Source organism: Rhinatrema bivittatum, chromosome 5 (genome assembly GCF_901001135.1).
Source record: "Rhinatrema bivittatum chromosome 5, aRhiBiv1.1, whole genome shotgun sequence".
Lineage (NCBI taxonomy): Eukaryota > Metazoa > Chordata > Amphibia > Gymnophiona > Rhinatrematidae > Rhinatrema > Rhinatrema bivittatum.
The window spans coordinates 75,120,866-75,142,778 of record NC_042619.1 but is presented as its reverse complement, the minus strand read 5'-3'; the positions used below and the strand labels follow the sequence as shown (position 1 = coordinate 75,142,778).

The 21,913-nt window shown below is 44.0% G+C and overlaps 1 protein-coding gene across 3 annotated transcripts in view; it reads left to right on the top strand.

The window, feature by feature from the left end:
• The window catches only part of EXPH5 (exophilin 5), a 108,068-nt gene that overhangs the window by 61,947 nt on the left and 24,208 nt on the right, over positions 1–21,913 (top strand). For 2 of the 3 annotated variants that reach the window (XM_029602472.1, XM_029602471.1), the window contains exons 2-3: positions 10,165–10,322; positions 12,577–12,715. In XM_029602472.1, coding sequence (XP_029458332.1) covers positions 10,165–10,322; positions 12,577–12,715 — 297 coding nt within the window. The remainder of the gene's footprint in view (positions 1–10,164; positions 10,323–12,576; positions 12,716–21,913) is intronic. The other variant, XM_029602473.1, reaches the window with a different exon arrangement.

Below are 21,913 nucleotides of genomic sequence, written 5' to 3'. Positions count from 1 at the left end.
GGTGTTGTGATCTTCCTGCATGCAGTGCCCTATCCCTATTAATACCAGGAGTGTTGTGATCTTCCTGCATGCAGTGCCCTATCCCTATTAATACCAGGAGTGTTGTGATCTTCCTGCATGCAGTGCCCTATCCCTGATACCGGGATGTGTGCAAGAAGATCACAACACCCCCGGTATCAGGAATAGGGCACTGTGTGCAGGAAGATCACAACACCCCCAGTATCAGGAATAGGGCACTGTGTGCAGGAAGATCACAACACCCCTGGTATTAGGGATAGGGCACTGTGTGCAGGAAGATCACAACACTCCTGGTATTAATAGGGATAGGGCACTGTGTGCAGGAAGATCACAATACCCCTGGTATCAGGGTTAGGGCACAAGTTCTAGTCACATTGACTGATCACATTACTTGTTTTGTCAAGCTACCAACTGTTTCCATTTCCCATCCCCCATATACTGTCAGTAGGAAACTTGGTAACATGAATAAATAAGAGGGCAGCCAATAGGAATACATATTCATTCCTAAACTGACCTTAACTGACCTGAAAAGTGTCAAATTGTATCATTTTCAGTTAGTGCGCACTAACTCCCAGTTAGTGCGCACTAACTCCCGTTAGTGCGCACTAACTCGAGTTAGTGCGCACTAATCGGAAAAAACGATTTTTAACGATTTTTTAACTAAAAAATCGTGCCTAAGACGATTTTCTTGCCCTGCCACACGATTTCTATCGTTAAGACGATATGGAAAACGATTCACATCCCTAGTTTTTACTGCTTGTCTATGCACTTTCCTGGTGCCGGAAGAAATTAGCACCAACCTTTGGGTCGGTGCTAATTTCTGAAAGTAAAATGTGTGGCTTGGCTGCACATTTTACTTTCTTTATCCCGCGTGCATACCTAATAGGGCCCTCAACATGCATTTGCATGTTGAGGGCCCTATTAGGTGCCGCGGGTTGGACGCGCATTTTCCTCCCCTTACTGAATAAGGGGTAAGGGAAAAAGCGCGTCCAAGAGCAGGCTAACAGTGCGCTCCATCAGAGCGCATTGTACTGTATCGGCCTGTGGGTCAGGGTGACACAGCTGGGGAATGTTAACCCCTTGCTGTCTAAACTGAAAGATGACCACCTGCTTTCGGTCTTCCACATTAAAGAGTTTAATGAAATCTTTCAATCCAGAGAGCAAAATCCATGATAACTACCACAATCGCAGATCAGAAACATAGAAACAGAACAGCCGAAAAAGACCATATGACCTATCTAGTCTGCCCATCTACCCAACTAATTTAGTTTTACAATTTCCATTATTCTCTCTGAGATCCTCTATGTTTCTTCCATGCGTTATTGAATTCAGATACTGTTTTTGACTCTACCACCTCTACTGGAAGGATTTTAATTAATTCAGTACCATCTGGATAAAATATTTCCTGAGTCTACCATCTTTCACCCTCATCCCATGACCCCTCATTCTGGAGCCTCCCTTCCATTGAAAGAGAATCACCTCCTGTGCATAGAAACCTTGGCGATATTGAAATGTCTTTATCATATCTCCCCTATCTTGCTTTTCCTCTAGGGTATAAATGTTTAGATTTTTGGCTATCCCCATATGCTTTAAAATAAAGACCAATGACCATTTTGGAGCCACTCTCTGGACCGACTCCAACTAATTTATATCCTTTTGAAGGTGCGGTCTCCAGAATTGTACGCAATATTTCAAATGAAGTCTCATCAGATGCAATATCACCCTTTTTCTGCTGACCATTTCTCTCCCTATGCAGCCAAGCACCTTTCTGGCTTTTGCCATTGCTTAGAAGAATTTCACTCCCAATACTGTATGATATTAAGTTGTGGTTTTATTTATGTATATTTAAAGATTTAATATACTGCTATTCATATAAAAATATATCAGAGTAGTTTTCCTTGTACCTCCCAAATGTGGAAATATGAAGGCAGACTGGTGACAAAAATCCATGCTGAAATAATAACAACAAAGCATTGCAGAAGATTACTCATTTGTTTATTTCAATCTTTTCATTGAATAATATCAATTTTTGACAAAAAGAGAAGCAAAAATACAGGAGAGTATAAATAATCATATTCAAATACAACAAATCTTGATTGAGAATAGCGAGAACGTCTTTAGGAATCAAGTTAATCGGACAGAGGTTTCCAAGAAGTATAAAATATTTTTTTTCTGTTGCATTTTCAGTGCTATAGCAACCTCATATTTTATGTACCATACAGATGGTAGTCCACTAATAAGGGACATTCAGAAGACCACTATTCTTCCAATTGCTGAGCATATTTGCAGAGCATGTGCAATAGGAATGTCCAACAAATTTTCTGATTAATAGTGAGCATATTTATAGCATGAGAACACAAAATAATTATTTTATAAGCTATCGGTATGGTCAAAAGTAAGATTTTAATAATGTAATCCAAAACCTGAGTCCAAAAGGATCGTATCTTAATGCAGTCGTATGACATATGCTGTAAAGTACCGTCAGTTAATTCACAATGCCAACAAATACTGGAATTCTGCAAACCAACCCCAAACAACTTCACCAAAGTCCAAGGAACTCGGTGAAGCAAAAAGAATAGGTTCTGAGTAAGGTTGACTGAACATGAGATTCTCATATTCTGTGCCCAGAATCTTTGCCAATTGAAAAGGCCATGTTTTCATGACAATTCCCTTTCCCAAACTGCTTCCAGTCCTAGGACCTTGTAAAACTGGGATGCCACATGACCACTAAAGGTGAATCTGAGACACGAGTAAAGCTCCGGACACAAGTGCGGGAACAGTTCGTGTTATACAATGATATAACTGCATCCACTTGTTTTGCTTGGGTCTGGGGCAACTTGATGTATTTGAACCAGCTCTTCAAAGAATCATATGCAGTTATCATCCAATATTTGTTGAAGCAACTAGATTCCCTTAACCTGCCACTCATCCCAGTTAATTACCTTTTTATTAAGTAAATAAAAAGAATGAATCTCTGTCTTAAAGAAATCAATCTCCTCCTCTCGAGTTTAAACTTGATATTACAGAACTCTGCAGCCAGAATCCTTACCAATACAAATAAAAGAGATCACATCACCCCCATTCTCAAGCTCCTCCACTGGCTGCCTATAAAGCAAAGGATCCTATATAAAGTACTCACCGTAATTCATAAATCCATTCACAATATCTCTCCTCTTCATTTATGTAACCAACTACGCCCTCACTCCTCCTCTAGACCCATCAGAGGAGCATATAAAGGCACACTCTATGTACCTTCAACAAAATCCTCGCATCATAAACGTGCCATATCTACAGCAGGCCCCATTCAATGGAATGCGCTCCCACCAGACATTCGGCTTGAGCTCTGCCACTCTTCATTCAAAAAAAAACTTAAAACCTGGCTCTTTAGCCAAGCTTTTCCAGGACCATGATCATCATTTTTTTCCCCTCCAACCAGCAAGAGCATATCTTCTTCACAAACCCCCATTTTCCATACCACTACCTACTTCGGTATCTAATCTCTTGCTGCAGGACACTTGAGACTTTCTCACTTATACGTTATAATTTTTATGCTCAATAAGACCTGTCAACTTAATTGTTTAAGTCTTTTTCTTTTCTTTCCTTTATCTTTTGGTCATCAATGTTACAACGTTATTGTTAAATTTTGAACTTATGTACCCTGTTCCAAGTTTCATAACCTTGTTCTATGTAATGCCTTTTGGCAATTTTCATGTTCTGTTTCAATGTAAACCGATGTGATCTTTATTTCATATAGGAACACCGGTATATAAAAATCTAAAAATAAATAAATAAATAAATACGGCTAAGACGGAACTTCTTATCATCTCACCAGAAAATAGCAACCCATCTCCGTGTCTTCCAACCAACCCACCTACCACCCAAACAAGGGACTTAGGAATAATTATCGACAACCATCTTAACTTAAAATCCTTCATCAAACAAACTACTAAAGACGGATTCTACAAACTCCAGGTACTTAAAAGAATCAAACCGCTCCTTCACGTGCGAGACTTCAGAACGGTCCTTCAAGCAGTTATCTTTTCTAAGATAGACTATTGCAATTCTATCTTACTAGGTCTCCCTTCCGCTTCCATCAAACCCCTTCAGATGCTCCAGAACACAGCTGCGAGAATTCTGACCAACACCAGGAGAAGAGATCACATTTCCCCCCACTCTCAAGAACCTGCACTGGTTGCCTATACACTTTAGAATCATCCACAAATCCATCACTATTATCCACAAGGCTATACATCATCAAGCAACGCTCGATTTACAAATACCACTCAGACAACACACATCCACTAGACCCATCAGAGAAGCCTACAGAGGATCACTCCGCGTTCCCCAAACCAAAACCACTCACTACCTATCTTTCAGAGACCGAGCCTTTTCCACAGCCGGTCCTTCATTATGGAATTCTATCCCTCCGGATCTGAGACAAGAACCATGCCTACCGACTTTTAGAAAAAGGCTTAAGACTTGGCTATTTAAACAAGCCTTCCCAGATCCAAACTAAATGATAGCAATTTTATAAGAGATAGCAAATTATACAAGAGACTTCACATTATAATGTAAATAATGTAATCCTTACTGCTCGGCTCTCTTATTCTAATTCTCTTCCCAGTTTAAGACCCTTGTTGTAATGTAACTTTTGATCTCATTGCACTTGTTTATGTTCCGTTTTTTGTTCTCACCCCTTGTTGCATGTAAACCGGCTTGATGTGGTTTCTAATCATGAATGCCAGTATAGAAAAACGCTAAATAAATAAATAAATAAATATGGGTTAAACCATATTGGAGAATGCTTGCTAGGAATCCACCGAGTTTTTAGTAATTTATCTAGAGCAAAGAGAGCTAAATAAGTAGCATTCAAAGTTGGAATATTTTTTAGGGACTTGCATTCCAGGCATTAATGGAGCAACCATAGACCTTTCGAGTATTAGCCAATTGGTTGTATACTGCAAATCTTCTGCATTTAAAAATTACTCATTTTTAAGCTTATGAAGGTGCATAGTTTTAATATGCACTTTTATTTTCCAACTTTATTTTAAATATGTTTTATTTAGATTTTATTTATTTAGTTTTTATTTACTTAGATTTTTATATTCTGCTTTTCGCACTTTTCTCAGCACTTCAAAGTGGATTGCATTCAGGTACTGTAGGTATTTCCAACCAAGGGTTCTGTTTTACGCACACCTGTACTCTAATGCCTACCTCCTTATTTTCTCTGCCCTTCTTGGAGTTCATTCTGCTAACCTTTATAACCTTATTTTCTACTGCTTCTTCTCCTCCCCATTCCCATTGCTAGCCCTTAACTTAGCCACAAATCACAGCTGTTTCTTTCGTGCCATTCCCTCTTTTTTTTTTTTTTTAGCTACTAGCATCTCTCTTCATGTCATTAGCACTCTCCCTTGTGCAGGAGTATTAATTCTTATCCTGATCTGGTAAAGGGGCATGGTGCCACATCTTATTTATTTATTTATTTATTTAAAATTTGTATATACCGCCTTCTGGTTCTAAAACCAATCAAGGCAATGTACGTTACCACTAACAAGCAATAGGAAGAAAGCCAATATCATCCCCCATTTCATGTTAGATACAAACCTGTCCCAGGCTCTCTTTTAATACAGCATTCTTCTACATCACAAGACATCAACTCAGTCTAATCAATGGTCAATAAAATGATTGGCTGTTGAACCATTTTACTGTTTATGAAATTTCAAATAATCCGGCTCATGTCAAATCTCAGATGGTAAATGATTCTAAACTGTAGGAACTAATATATATATATATTATCTTCAGGATAAAGTGACTGAACTGGATACTTATTTTATATTTCTATATAGCATATTTCATACAAAAAAGTATCCAAAACTGCTGTACACTCATATACCATTTAGTCTTTATCTGCCATCATTACTATGTTATCTTACGTTATATAGAAATATAAAATAAGAATCCAGTCCAGTCACTTTAATAATTTTTTATCCTGAAGATGAAGTGTACTAGTAGATTTATCCGTTCTTCGCATGCATGTTTGAATATTTTTACATGTATGTTTCTAGATGTCATGTGTTGTGTTTGAGTGTGTACATGTTTGTGTCTGCAAGGAGTCAGGGGTATGGAGAGAGAGAGAGGGTCCACACGGTCTGTTCTTGGCTGGTGCTAAATGTTTGTCACCTTGCCCGCCCCACTGGTGTCTCACTGGCCGGTCAGTGTGTGAGCAGCAGTCTAGTGCTTGAGCTGTTTGTTCAGCAAGACTTTGACATAACAAACCCCCCTCAGGCAGGAACCTAGACAGCCACCAAGCCAGCAACCTAAACCATTTATTTTATTTATTTATTTATTTATTTATTTAAAATATTTGTAGCTTGCATCCTCCACAAGTTCGGGGCAGGTTACAGAGGCAACATACATAAAAATTCATAAAATCAATCATACAATTAAAACAGACAAGGTTTGACAAATGTACAGTATATAGGTTGCAAGTGAGATGTTAGGATGTTTCTATCTGAATTAAGAGACTATGAATAACAGAATATAGCACCTGTACTACATGCTCGAGATCAGTTTATACTGCTGAGCTAAAGGCCTCTTTGAATAAAAATATTTTAAGGGCCTTTCTAAACAGCTTCTGTTTTTTCATGTTGCAAAGCGACCAGGGAATTTCCAAAAAATTGGACTGGCTATCAAGAAAGCCCTTTTGTATATTTCTGTCTGATGTGTTGTTTTTAAGGTCGGAGTTTCCAGAAGACCCCAATTTGAGGAGTGGAGAGTGCACAGGGGAGTATAAATTTTTAAGACTGAAGTTATCCAAGTGGAATTAATGTTAATTGAGTAAGTTGTGTACGATTACTGCTAGCATGTACTGGATACTTCAGCTTGCCGGTAGCCAGGGTAACAAGTGAAGTACTGAAGTGATGTGTTCACGCAAGAAGGTACATATTAAGAGATGAGCCACTGCATTTTGGATAATTTGAAGGGGCTGTAGGGTACTGAGGGGGAGGCTAGAATAGAGGGTGTTGCAGTAAACAAGTTTGGTCAGTATTAGTGTTGCAAGACCATTCGGAAGTCATTTGGCTCAAGGAGTGGCGTCAGATGATGTAGGAAGCATAATTTTGCAAATGAGGATTTTACTGCTGCTTTTACATGGGGTTGCATTCATAGCATAGGGTCCACCATAATTCCCAGGTTCCGCATCGTCTGGGATATTATAGCCAATATGTGGATGGAAATGTGTGGAATGGTGAATGACGTAGAATAATTGCAACGGCCATGGTGACATTTAAGGAAAGCTTATTGTGGTACAACCAATCACATATTGCAGTGAGACAAACAGAAGCCAACTGGACAGCATCTGACCAAGATGCTCTTGGTAGAAAAAAAGAACTGGATGTCATCGTTGTAGAGTCTTGCATACTTTGTCTTTAATCACGCCCTGTACATACAGGCCACAGTCCATCCTTGGAATACAGATAACTGAAAGGCTGAAATACAGTAGCTCTTGTATATCTGTATCTCGCATGTGCCCCGCTGTTTACAAAGATTCACAACAAACCTTCTACATGGGCTACTTTTCCCTCTAATAATGGCAGTGTCGTGCATTGCAGAGTCAGGGAAAGGTTTGGCAAGTATATTGCAGGCCAGCAATCCATGGTGTTAACACAAGGGTGGGCAAATGATCCTGAAGGGGGATGCACTTAGCTGGCTGATGAAAGAAGACAAAAATTGCAATGCCGTCCAGTCTTTTTGCTGCAGAGACACTGCAAGCTCAGGGGGGGAGGGAGCACAGTGACGACATTGTATCCTGCCATAGCTTAGGGGTGCATCTTTGAGTGGACCTTAGATGAGAACCGTAGCCTCTGTGGCAGGCCCAGGAAAGAAGCCGCTTCTGCTGTGATGGTCCTGGACACGGGAGGAGCTGCTGCGGTATTCCAGAACCCAGGAAGAGCCGACGCCTTCAGGCCTCAGCCCAGGAGTATTTCCTGCTGCTGCTGGGTCCCTACCCAGGGAGAGATCTGCCGCCCGCCTGGGGGAAAAGAAGTAGTGAGATAGGGGAATGGAATAGGCAGAGAGGCTAGAGAGAGGGTAGGGGTATAAAGGCAAAATGTGGGGGAAATGCCAAGTTAAATAAGCAAAACAAACCCTAAAAAAAATTGGCAAACTAAGAAGAAAAATACAAGTTAAACCCCCCCCACAAATATGTTGGGTAGGGTAGGACGGTATTTTTTCCAGCTCCTAAAATTTTGGCAGGCATTCAAGTTTTTAGCAAAATGTTCCTTCCCTCACCATTTGTCTGTCTGGGTGTGGAGTTTGTGTGTCTGTGTTTGTCTGGTATGCTGTGGTCTCTATGCCTGTCTCTCTCTCTCTCTCTGTCTGGGTGTGATCGGTCTGTGTCTGTCTGCCTCTCTGTGTTATGTGTGATGTCTGTATCTCTCTCTCACTCAGGCCGATACAGCCCGCATTTGGCCACACGTTTTTGACACGCTATTTTTACCCCTTATACAGTAAGGGGTAATAGTGCACCCAAAACGCACGGCCAACCCCCCCCCCCCCCCCCCTCCGAAACTAATAGTGCCTGCAACATGCAAATGCATGTTGATGGCCCTATTAGGTATTCCCGCGCGATACAGAAAGTAAAATGTGCAGCCAAGCCGCACATTTTACTGTCAGAAATTAACGCCAAAGGCAGGCGTTAATTTAGGCCGGCACCGGGAAAGTGTACAGAAATGCAGTAAAAACTGCTTTTCTGTACACCCTCTGACTTAATATCCTAGTGATATTAAGTTGGAGGCCCCAAAAGTAAAAAAAAATAAATTTAAATCTGCCTGCAGCCCGTGGGTTAGAAGACGACGCTCAATTTTGCCAGCGTCCATTTTCCGAACCCGTAGCTGTCAGTGGGTTTGAGAACCGACACCGGTAAAATTGAGCGTCGGCTGTCAAACCTGTTGACAGCTGCCGCTTCTGTCAAAAAGGAGGCGCTAGGGACACGCTAGTGTCCCTAGCGCCTCCTTTTACTGCGGGCCCTCATTTAAATATTTTTTTTTCTGTACCGTGCTCCCAGGAGAGTGGCCTGGGCGCGCGCTGGAAGAGCGGGCGCTCGCCGGCCCTCCCACAGATTTTTCTGTATCAACCTGTATGTGGGCTCTCTGTCTATTTCTGTCTGGGTCTATCGGAGTGTGGAGTTTGTGTGTCTGTGTTTGTCTGGTATGCTGTGGACTCTATGCCTGTCTCTCTCTCTCTCTGTGTCTTGGTGTGATCGGTCTGTGTCTGTCTGCCTCTTTCTGTGTTATGTGTGGTGTCTGTGTCTCTCTCTCTATGTGGGATCTCTGTCTATTTCTGTCTGGGTCTATTGGAGTGTGGAGTTTGTGTGTCTGTGTTTGTCTGGTATGCTGTGGACTCTATGCCTGTCTCTCTCTCTGTGCCTGGGTGTGATCAGTCTGTGTCTGTCTGCCTCTGTCTGTGTTATGTGTGGTGTCTGTGTCTCTCTCTCTATGTGGGATCTCTGTCTATTTCTGTCTGGGTCTATTGGAGTGTGGAGTTTGTGTGTCTGTGTTTGTCTGGTATGCTGTGGACTCTATGCCTGTCTCTCTCTCTCTGTGTCTGGGTGTGATCGGTGTGTGTTATGTGTGGTGTCTGTGTCTCTCTCGCTATGTGGGCTCTCTGTCTATTTCTGTCTGGGTCTATGGGAGTGTGGAGTTTGTGTGTCTGTGTTTGTCTGGTATGCTGTGGACTCTATGCCTGTCTCTCTCTCTCTGTGTCTGGGTATGATCGGTCTGTGTCTGTCTGCCTCTGTCTGTGTTATGTGTGGTGTCTGTCTCTCTATGTGGGCTCTCTGTCTATTTCTGTCTGGGTCTATCGGAGTGTGGAGTTTGTGTGTCTGTGTTTGACTGGTCTAGTCTATCTGCCTCTGTTTCTCTCAGTGTGGGTCTGGAGTGTCCCTCTGCCTGCCTTTCTGTATCTGCTTCTGTGCCTGGTGGTGGGATAGGGATATCTACCTGTCTATTTCCTTTTGCGTGTGTTAACTAAAATGATGTGCCTCAGCCAACTGCATGGATGGAAGGTGAGCCACGGCTCAAAAAGTTTGCTAATCAAACCTGGCAGGGAAAAAGAAAATTATAAAAGTGTCTTGTTATTTCATTCCAGCAAACTTCAAAGTGCAAAACGAGACATAAAGTGGCTTCATGGAGTGACTGGTGAGTGGTTTGAAGAAATACAGAGGAAAAAATTTCGAAACGACCCGGATGTAAGCAGCATGTTAAAACAACCCCTAGCCTATAAACTGAAGAAGCCAGCACAAAACGGTGAGTCAGAGTGAGAGCTCCTAACCAGCTTCTCCTGTCATGCTGGCTGGGTGGGGCAAGAAAACATCTCACTCAGACAGCAGGTTGACATGCTGTCACATTTTTTTCCCTGAAATCTCTTTCTAGAATTAACAAGAGCCTCCACAACTGTCCAGTAAATAAAAACCGAAATTGTTTCTGTATAACAAATACATAACACACAGCCTAATCTGTCCAGTGCTCATTTTACTGTGCAGATGGCATCGGGTTCTGTGTCCGTCCCATGTTAGCCCACCACCAAAATGCAGGATTTGCATTCTCAAGGTCTGCAAGCAGGAATGCATGCAGCAAGCGTGCACCAAATTTGTGCTTCTTCCATAAGGAAAGTAGAACTGTTAGTTGACTTGATCAATTTGTAATTAATAAAATAAATTTGCACACATGCCTGGCTCTGAAGGGAGTCATGGACTGTGACTCAGATGCAGAAGGATGGGGACTTATCAGAGATGAAGCCCCAGGGACCACAGATAAAGGTTGTCCTATCTCTGCTTCAGATTCCCCCATCCCACGTCCATTATAAAAAAAAAACAACAAAAAATAGTAAGCAGAGCTGGGCTGGAAGCTCCAGAATGAAGAGGCTATAGAGCTAAGGCAATCTAGATAAAATAGGTTCATAATTTAGTTATTGTTATTCAGCATTAATTTTATGCAATTTGGGGTTAAATTCAAAATCTTGGTAATGTCAAATTTTCCTTTTTGCTTCTTTTTCCCCCCCTGTGGCTTGCATTGGAGATATCCTTGTCCAGAGGCCCAAGAGTTAGTTTGGGATTCTGATGCTCTAAGCTGCTTACAGGCAGCCCAACAGGAAAGGCAAAAACTATTCACTTGCATATGCCTTCCTCCCTGGGAATGACATTTTCTGGTTCTCTGTTGTGACTTTACTAACATCTCAATCCCGACAGGAGGAACAGATATGCCAGGGGGCTGGGTTTTGCCAAGGATCCAAAACCGCACTTGTTTACATATAGGGCCTGATTTTCAAAAGCATTTACACTCTTAAAACTGGGGTTTTTATGTCTAAATGCCCTTTACCCGTGTAAGTGGGCTTTTGAAAATTGCTACAGTATACGCCATTGAATTGTCAATAGGTTTTACCTGCATTAAATGCACTTAAGGCCGGATTTAAAAACCCTGGTGTGCGTAAATCCCGGGCCTTACGCGCGCCGGGCCAATTTTCAAATGGGCAATCTGGGGGGGCAGGGCAGCGCTAGAGGTGCCCAGTACAGCGGCCATTTGCCGGCACGCGCAACTTGCTCCTGCTCCTTTGCAGGAGCAAAACGTGATTTTAAAAAATGGGGGGGGTGGCTAGGATAGGGATTAGGGGGAGGGTAGGATAGGGGAAGGGGCAGGGAGGTTAGGGTAGGGAGTTGGAAAGTTCCCTCCAAGTCCGCTCCTTAATTTTTGGAAAATCCACCCCATAATGCGGGTAAATGGCTTTTGAAAATTCACCTCACAAAAAGAACAAACTGTAAACAGGCACGTACCACCTGGCAGTGGCTACGATATGTCACATTGTAAGAGAGAAGGGTGGGATTGTCTTGGTTTCCCTAACCTGTATCGTACCCCAAAACGCTCTACTGCCTGTTGCTCTACACAGGCTGCCTTGGGATAGAAGATAGAAAAGTGTTAAGTGTGCCGATGACATGGAGTTAGCGTGGCAGCACTGCGCTTGTTACACGTTTAAACAACCCAGGGCTGGATTCTGTTTGATGAGCAGGTCCCCACTTCAGCCGGTACAGAAATATTTGTCCATCCCTGAAATCCGCCGTGCCTGCTGCGACTGAGGCTGAGTCACCTTTACTGGGGCCTTCCCTCCCTTTCCAGATCTTATTTGCTGTGATTGCAGGGGTTTCACTCGGCCCCTTTATCCGTACCTCCCAGAAACAAGCTTGTGGCCCACAACCCGCGGCAAATCCTTTTTCAGGAAAGTGTTGCACCTGTGTAGTTAGTGAAGCAGGGCAAGCAAGGAATGTGCTCGCTGCAGCTGCTAAGCACCAGGGGTGAAGGGGAGAGAGGCCCAGATTCGGGCAGCTTCAAGCATCGCTATTAATTCTACGGACTTTAACCTTCAGCGACAGCTTGGTGCCAATCTTCCTCCTAGCCTGGCAAAAAAAAAATAACCAGTGTCTTTGGCGCTTTCTCTTCCCTTTCTTTGCAGTGGCAACTAAATCAAATGCATCTGCATGTGACTCTGTATTTTTTTTTTTTTTTTTAGATTTAATGGATTTCAGAATGTCAAGAACGAAATCCCTGCAGTCCCACAAGAATGCCTCCTCCTCGTCTTCCATTCTGGGATTCCGCTCTCCATTCACCTCGCTGTTCTCCTTCAGGAAGCCACAGTCTCAGCAGCAGAGGTAAGTTAGGAGCTCAGCAGGTTACTTGCTGTGTCTGGTCAAAGAAAAAAACAGGATAGATGTCTACAAAATAATGAGCGGAGTGGAACAAATAAATGCTAATTGGTTGTTTACTCTTTCAAAAAGTACAAAGACTAGGGAACACAAGGAAGTTAATTGGTGATACGCTTAAAACTAATAAGAGAAAATATTTTTTTTGCTCGATGCATAATTATGCTCTGGAGTTCATTGCCAGAGGATATGGTGAAAGATGTTAGTGTATCTGCGTTTAAAAAAGGTTTGGACAAATCCTAGAAGAAAAGTCCATAAACCATTATTAAGGTGGAATTGCAGAAATCCATTTCTTATCCCTGGGATAAGCAGCCTGGAATCTATCTACCCCTTGAGATCCTGCCAGGTGCTTGTGACCTGGATTGGCCACTGTTGGAAACAGCATACTGTTCTGACCGAGTATGGCAGATCTTATGTTCTTATGGGTTCACAGCTCTCTGCTTTAATCGCTGCTTTCCGCTGATGTCCCAGTTGAGCTGTAGTGGGCACTGAGTGTCTGTTGGTTTTGAGAATGTCAGTAGAAGCCTGAGAGGTCCATTATGTCCTGATTACATTAATTTTCAGGCTCATTTTCTTGATTCTAATATTTGGTGGCCCATGTTACAATGTTTAGTTTGTAATCTCTGTTTTCTCTTTATATTCCCCACCCACTGTGGTACGTCTTGTCTTTGGGGTTCTGCACCCAAACCATGTTTTGCATGCATAAATCATGGTTAATGTGCTCAAAACATGTTAGGTTACTGCTGATGGCTACACGCTCTTTCAAAGATTGCTAAGGTTCCCAGCGGCTCAGCCACGCGTCTCTGACTTTAACAGCCTGCAGTTCTGTGGAATCTTCTCCTAAATCATCCTTGTGACAGACATTTCATGGCATGAGTGCTTCGTCCCTACCCCTGCCTTTGTATTGAAACCCAACTTTGAACTTTGTATTGAAACCCAACTTTGTATTGAAACCCAACTGTTCACGCAGGCCTTTGCTAACTCCAACATTACTTAACTCCCTTCAATCAACATACTTCGCTAGTAATAGCATTAATAGCCACCCCTTATAATGTTATTATATATATTTATAATTATCTGATCTTCATTTTCCTTCTTACTCCAAGTTATTGATGAGTCCCTGTTACATGTAACTGCTTTTCTGCACTATTGTTCAAATTGTAAAGTTTATTTTAATTGCACCCCTGTTTCTTGTGAACCAGCATGATGGGACTATCGTCTTGAATGTTGGTATATAAAAAAAAACTTAAATAAAAAAAATAAAAACTTGGATCAGATACTCTGTGGCATAGGGGCTGAAACCCTGCCTTTGGTCTTTTCCCTATTGAAGCTCCTGGATGATACCCGATTGAGGGGCTCTCCTGATGTTAAAGACCATTTGAATTGTGCCTGTCATAAATTGAGAACGCTTTCCTTGCTTGTTGAAACTGATCAGTTTAATTTGCTTCACATACTCCTTTGCTTGCATACTGATTTTTGGTTTGTGATTTTTACTCCACACTTTCTGGGATGTATAACTATGAAAGTTGTGCTCCTAAAAATTGCACACACAAAACATGTTAGAAGCACAAAGTATGCCCCTAAGTTGTATGCACAAAACATGAGATAGGAGCACAAGTTATGTTCCTAAAAGTTGTGCACATAAAACATGAGTTAAAAAGTGCAACATTTTGTGCTGGCAGATTGTGCGCAGAAAACCTCCCTAAATCATGTTTTATGTACATAAGTCTTGAGTACAGGACCTCAGCACCATGAACTTCAGGTTGAGTCTCATAGACTAGCCCTCACCCTAGATACTTCACTCCATAGGCGTCAGAATGAGAGTCTGCAGGGCCATGGCCCCACCAACTTTGGGCCAGCATCCTTATTTGTTTTTGGGTTGTTTTTTAACAAGCCTTGGTCAGGCCATGGTGACCCCCTCCTTCTATCTGATTTGCCAAGTGCTCTCTGAGCCTCCCCCTTCTGTGCAGCTTTTGGTGGCGGAAGTTACATCTAAAAGACATACGTTCCGCGGTGAGCAAGCTTAAAAAGGAGCATCAACACATGTAGCCCCTTTTTGCTATTGGACTGACCTTAGAAGTTGCCACAGGCCTTGCCTTGCCTCGCTGCCACCACCGCCCACAGCCACCGGACTCGCCTTCCTTTGCTGCTGCCACCGTGGCTGCCTGATCTGCCTTCTTGCCGCTAGACTTGCATTGCCTCGGATGCTGCTGCTCTCAGCAGCGTTTTAAACAGAGAGACCTGGGTGGAGGTGTCACACCACCAGGTGAGTAGATGGTGGTGGACAGCGGATGGGAGGGTACTGGGACAGCTGGGGAGGAAGGGGTGGGGCTTGCCTGGAGGAGTCCACGAGGAAAGTCTGGGGCAGGATGGAAAGAGAACAAGAGGAGGGGGGTTGGAGCAAAGAGAAGAGAGAGCAAGAGGGAGTGGGAGCAGGAGACAGGAGTAGGGGGCAGGAGGGAGAGGCTGAAAGGAGAGGAGAACGTAGGGGTAGGGAGAAAAGGGGATGAGGCAGGAGAAGAGAGCAGAGGTGGGGAGGAAAAGGGCTAAAGGGAGAAGATGGGGCAGCGGGTGAGAGCAAGAAGGGATGGGGATGAGGAGAGAAGGGGGACTGAAGGGAGAAGAGGGGATGGAGGAAAGGGGAGGTGCTGAAAGGGAAGGAGAGATGAGAGGGTGGCAGAGGAGAGAGAGAGGATGGAGGGCATGAAGAACGAGGAGGGGGCTGACAGGAGAGAAGAGAGGCCCGGTCATAATTTTTATGGGGGAAAGGCATTAGGTTTCAGGTTGGGGCCGCTGAGCCTTTGTTTTTCTGGTGAGGACCAATTAGCATTGTTATAATAATTCGACTTTATTTGATGTACCTGAAGAATGTATGTAATAAAGAATGACAATTAATAAACGTTTGGGATAGAGTTGGGTGATATTTGCATGCCCCCCCCCCCCAACAAAAAGGCGTTTCGCCGTCTCCCGCTGTACTCCACCTCTGCAGTGGAAGGAAAGCTAATGCCTTGCTTATTATGGGTTTTCATGGAGGAGCGCTAAGCTGTTTGCACATATTTAGTCAGGGCTGCATGCACTCCTTGCTACATCAGGAGTGACGTTCTATGCACCACACTGTGCGCAGAACCATGCGCTGATGTACGCGCACAGCCCTAATGCACCTTATTACATCAGGGCTATTAAGAGGACATGTGCATGAGTGGTACAAGTCCAGTTCAGTAGATGCGATCCCCTAATTACAGCTGATGAAATCTGTCAGCTTACTGAACCCAAGTAAAATAATACGCAAAAGGAGTGTATTTCCTGGACTCAGCACTTTAAGCCATAATGGGAGAGCTGAAAACTAAAGGCATACTGTAACTGAATTGTAAGTCGCCTTGAGAGTGGGTTTGAAAAGACAAGTAATTTAAATCCAAATCCAGTAATTACAGGAAATGCCAGAGCCTAAGGGCCATTATTATGGCTAGAAATGCTATACTAGTCCTTACTAGTGGCGTCAAGAATCTGGTCAAGGAAATAAAAGGATGGGTGGAGAAGCTCAGGCCTTCCATGGCAATATTGTATGCTGTTCATGTAATGTTTATATTTGCAGATGAAAGGAGAAGCATGGCTAATAAGAAATCTGCCGAAGTACAATGAAAGTTTTACTTTAACCTATCAAGGCCCCCAGCAACTCTGGCCTGGCAGAGTTTGGCTGTGCTGGATCTCAGAGGCAAAGCAGGGTCAGGCCTGGCTACCACCTGGATGGGAAACCACCAGGGAAGCCTCAGGGACTGTGGGCTATGGAAGGCAATGACAAATCTCTGCAGTATTCTGCGAAGAAAAGGTTACTCAACACCCACGAAAGGGAAGAGGAAAAATGAAAAGTAGCTGGTTCATAAAATTGCTGTTCAACTTGAATACATTGATATGCCAAAAGGAGCATAGAACTTCACTAAAAATAGAAAACATGCTTGTATGAAAAGATTAGCTCCTGAAATTCTGGTATGGTAGGAGTCAATCGGAACAGCTTTTCAGTAATCCTACAATCAGTAGCCTCGATGCTATTGAAACAGCTGCTATGCTTATACTACTACTACTACTTAGCACTTCTATAGTGCTACTCGACATACTAGCACTGTACAAACACATATAGAAGACAGTCCCTCCTCAATAGAGCATACAAACTAATTAGGAAAAACATATAGGGCAAAAGAGTCGTTGGGAATTTCACTTATTAAAAAAATGGTTAAAAATTAATGAGACCGTAAACAGGAAAAATTGGGTGAAGATTTTAAATCAGCCTCAAAAAGGGGTTTTTGATGGGATTTGAATAAGGCACATGAAGGAACATGACGCACCAGCTCAGGAAGTCTATTCCAAGCATATGGTGCAGCCAGGTGGAAAGCTCAAAGCTGGGAATTGGCGGTAGAGGAGAAGGGCATAGATAGCAGAGACTTGTCTGAGAAGAGGAGTAGAGAGAGGAGAGGTAGTGAGAAGCAGCAGCATGAATACTCTTATAGATGAGCAAGAGGAGTTTGAACTGTATGCAGGAATGATTACAGAGCCAATGTAGTAACTTGAGAAGAGGGGTTATATGGGTGTAGAGATTTTGGCGAAGATAAGTCATGCAGCTGAATTTTCGACAGATTGTAGTGGAGCGAGATGGCTCACTGAGAGACCTGAGAGGAGAAGATGGCAATATTCTAAGTGGGATGTGAAGAGAGAGTGAATAAGGGTTCTGGTAGTGTATTGAGAAAGGAAGGGATGGATTTTGATGGTTATAGAGAAAGAAATGGCACATTTTAGCAGAGTTTTGGATATGTGTAGAGAAGGAGAGAAAGAGGTTACAGCTGAGGGGACTGGGAGGATTATAGTGTTATCCATATAAATAGAGAGAGGAGGAAGAGGGAAAGGGAGGGGAGGAGATAAAGTCAACATGGCCAAGTCAGAGCTCCTTAAGGTGATGGTGGGACATCCAAGCAACAATGTCAGACAAAGCAGGCTGAGATCTGGGACTGGATTCCTGATGAATTTTCTGGTGTAGAGAAGTAAATCTGGGAATCATCAACATAAAGATGATATTGAAAATCATAAGAGGAAATCAGAGCACCAAGGAAATTTAATATAGAAAGAGGGCCCAGGACAGAATCCTGAGGCATACCAATTGATAGTGGCATGGCAATAGGGGAGAATCTGCCAGAAAAAAATACTGAAATCATGACGGGAGAGGTAAGAAGAGAACCAAGACAGAATAGAGTCCCAAAATCCAAGTGAAGGCAAAGTATCAAGGAATTGGTGGTGATCAACAGTGTCAAAGGTAGTAGATAGATAAAGGAGGATAAGGAATGAGTAAAGGCCTTTTGGTTTTAGCCATAAACAGATCATTGGAGACTTTAGCAAGTGCTGTTTCTGTGGAATGTAGAGGGCAAAAACCAGACTAGAGTAGATCAAGAATGGCTTGAGATGTGTAACCAAGAGCCATTCTTTGATTATTAGTATACCCAGGGAAGCACTAGGTAGAATAGGTTAGTGGATGGGGGGAAGACCCATTCAAATTCCCTTTGAGGGGTCTGGGAATGGCCGTCCCCTTAGGAGGCTTTATAACAGCTCTCTCCTGAGAGTCTGGAGGCAGTCGTATATAATTTTTGGAGAGTTAGGAGGTGGTAGGTGCTTACCTTTTGTTGCATTTTCAGGCCCAGTCAGAGGGAACAGGCTAACCCAGACAGGGATTCCTGAGCAGGGTCGGGAGGGTGTTCCTGCCAGTCTACTCCCTAACTGGTCTGGATTCCCATCTGAGTTATTTTTGGGATTTAGAGCTTTTTGTGGTAAGAGCCTCACTGGACTCCTAGACCTTTCTTGGATACAGTGCATGGGGAGCCCTGTGTCCGGGATGCTCAGGTATAGGGAAGACCTGCCTTCAGAGGTGGTGACCTGTTGTGAGGAATAACTCCGGTGTTATATCCAGTTAAGGGAAAAGGATATTACGTTGAGACATCCAGGAGGAAGACTTTTGGCTGCCAGTTCATACCTGCAGTGGAGCAGGGTAAGAGAAGAGTAAGAGACTGGAATAAATCTAAAGAAGTGGAAGAACCTGCTAACTGTGAGTAACAGAGCCGTGAGAATTTCAGAGGATGCCCATAAGGAGTCTTCGGCCCCTGGGGAGAGGAAAGAGATTACTCTCTGTGCAAGGACAGGATTTTTGGCCGTCCATGGAAGGGATTTGCCTGCCAGGTTGAAAGGGTGCCCTGTCCATTGGGGCCCCCATCTCACCTAACCCAGGAGGGCAGTAGGATCCTTTGCCTGTTGAAAGATTTCCGCACGTATAGAGGTAAAGACTGTAGTGCTGGAGGCATATTTATTGTGCCACCTGCAACTATTTTATTCAGTAAATGTGTTTGGACGCCAGCCCAGTGCATCCAGCATCTTTATTCAGGCACACAGCACTCACAGAGAAGAGAGATCCCCGCCCCCCTCCCAGGGATAACGAAAGGAATGTCAGCCATCCCCGCACTAGGACCAAAAGGAACCCTTCCTCCCCAAGCCGAAGGATCCAAACCCTGGGAAAAGGGGCGCAGAAAAGAGCTAGTCAGAGCTCCTACCCCAAAGAACTTACAAATACGTTTATGGCCCCCATCTGTGCAGGACAGGCACCCTGGGGCGGGGTTACAGATGTAAGAAAATCAAGACAGCAACAGTGAACAGTATATTCGAGGAGGGAGGAGGGAGATGGGATGATAGTTTTCAGGGCAGGTATGATCCAGTGAGGTGTGATCACAGCTTGTTCAAAGGCAGCAGGAACGGTAACAGTGAGGATGTGACAGATGGACGCGATGACCTCAGTGGACAGAGAGCTGAGGACCTAGGTGGGAATGGGATCAGAGGAACAGGTAGCGACTTTGCAGGAGGAAAGAAGATTGGCAGACTGAAAGGCTGAGGAAAGATAAAGGGAGAATATTTACACGGGAGAGTCTAGCCAGGAGGATCTTGGAAGCTCAAGCTAGTCCAGCAAATGGCACAGAGCAAACTCTGGGATGCAAGCAGGACAAGAAGTAGAAATGCGGATGAGTGTCTGAAGTTTGCTGATAGACAGCATGCTCCAGCATTTTAGAAAGGAATGGAGGTAGTGAAACCAGGCTGGTTGGCAGAGAGAGAAGGATAAGGCAAAGAGAAGCAAGACCTGAAGAAAGGGAAAGGTTGAAAATAACCAGGATACAAGGGAGCATGGCAAGGATAGTCGAGAGAATCGGAGCATGCAGAGGATGACTGAGGAAAGGAGGAGGTTTTAGAAATAGGTGGTCCTTCAAAAGAGGTCAGAAGGTAGTTTAGGTGGATGCAGGAAGGTTGTACAGGGTGGAAGAAGCAGCTGTGGGAAGAGTCAAGAACATCAGCTAGGATGGAAGACCAAATTAGATTGATTGTTTATGAAATTGTAGGGAAAAGAGTAGGGGCAGAGCAGCTTGGAGGAGAAAGGGGAAGGAAGTGAATTAAAGATATTGAGATGGCGAGATTATTGATGGACTGAGAAATTTAAAGCAGAGCACTACTGCCAGGAGAGTGACAAGCCAGGTAGAGTTGAGGTCACTGAAAATAACTTAGAAGAGAATGATTGAATAGTAATGTCTTTAACTGATACATATACAGGGCAAATATTACATCTTGGTGCACACAGTTTTGAAATCTTCTACTGAGGGTACCACTTTTTTACAAGCTTGTCATTTTCAAAGCGGCACAGGTCATCAAGCAGAGGTTTTATATTTGTACTTACCAGAAATATTTTATTCTCTTTTTATGATTCATTTATTGATCTCATGCAACAGTAACCAACCTTTTCAGGATGTTGAGTACAATCAACAGTACTTTTGGCACGTTGTACTTGGCCTGACATAAAATCTCATTATAATTGAAATTCCCCATGTGTTTCTCCTACTGAGTTGTATGCATCTGTCAGAGGCATGACTCACCTTGTCATGTCAAGAATCCTTGCATGATGTCTCATTCGGGATTAGAAAATCAAGTGATAGAAGGGCTACTTTCGCTGAAGTTATAGCTTGAGGAAATCTTATTTCTGCTCCACAGAGAGGGGGAATGCACAAAACAAGACAAATAAGGATGATTCATTTCAATTGGGGGGGCCCCCACAACGAATCGGCAGCCCCCCAAATGAAACTAACCTTATTCGTTGCATTCATTTTAAATGAATGTATCAGGCCAAGGCCCAATGCAGGGGTTGCGGCCTACGTCAGAATGTGATGCTGGCACCACTGCCTAAGCCTAGACCTAGGCCCTAAGTCAGGGCCTCAACTAGGCAAAGGCCAAAGCCCAAAGTTGGGGCTGCAGCCTCGGCCCATGCGCGATACCAGGGTCTTGGTCTAGACCCAGGCTGATGCCAGGGCCTCACCTTGGTAGCCCTCCCCCAACCAAACATACCTGATCTGTTGGATGTCCATGGAAGCAGTCAGGCTAAATCCCAATGCCAGGGCCTTGACCTAGACACAGGCCTGATGAGATACCTGGGCCCAGGCATGAATCTGCAACCCAGCTTGGAAGCCAGGTCCCGACGCCTAGTCCTTGGCCTAGGCCGGAGTCTGGGCCAAAGCCAGATACCTTAGCCTGGCTCAGAGGCCCAATTCCGTCACCAAGGTCTTGTCCCAGACCCAGGTCCGACACTGTGCCTTGGCCTAGAATCAGGCCCAGGTCCGGAGCCCAAGCCTCAGAGTGTCTGACATCCTCTTCTTTTCTTCTTCAACTGATGCCATCCACTGGGGTCAGTCCAGAGTTAATTAACTCCAGCACATTCATGCCAGTGGATGTCGCCATTGTGATATACAGCAGTGCTGTGGTAGGAAAGCCAGGTAGACTTGAAGTAATTGAAAATAACAAGGTCAGCACCCAGCTTTCTGAGCCAAGCCCTGGCATTGGGCCTGAGTCTGGGTCGAGGCCCTAGCGTTGGGATCCGGCTTCTGGGCTGGACTGCTGTGTGGGGCCTGGGCCCGGGCTCTGGCCCAGGCTGAGGAGTTGGCCTTGCGTAGGACAAGACCGAGGTCACAGCGACCTGCCCCAGGTGAGGCTTTGGCCTGGGCCTAGGCCGCGCCGGTGGATCCCCACTGGACCGGGTAAGTGGGGGCCAAGGGTTGTCCTGGCGCCGGCATTTTTCCGGGTAGGTGG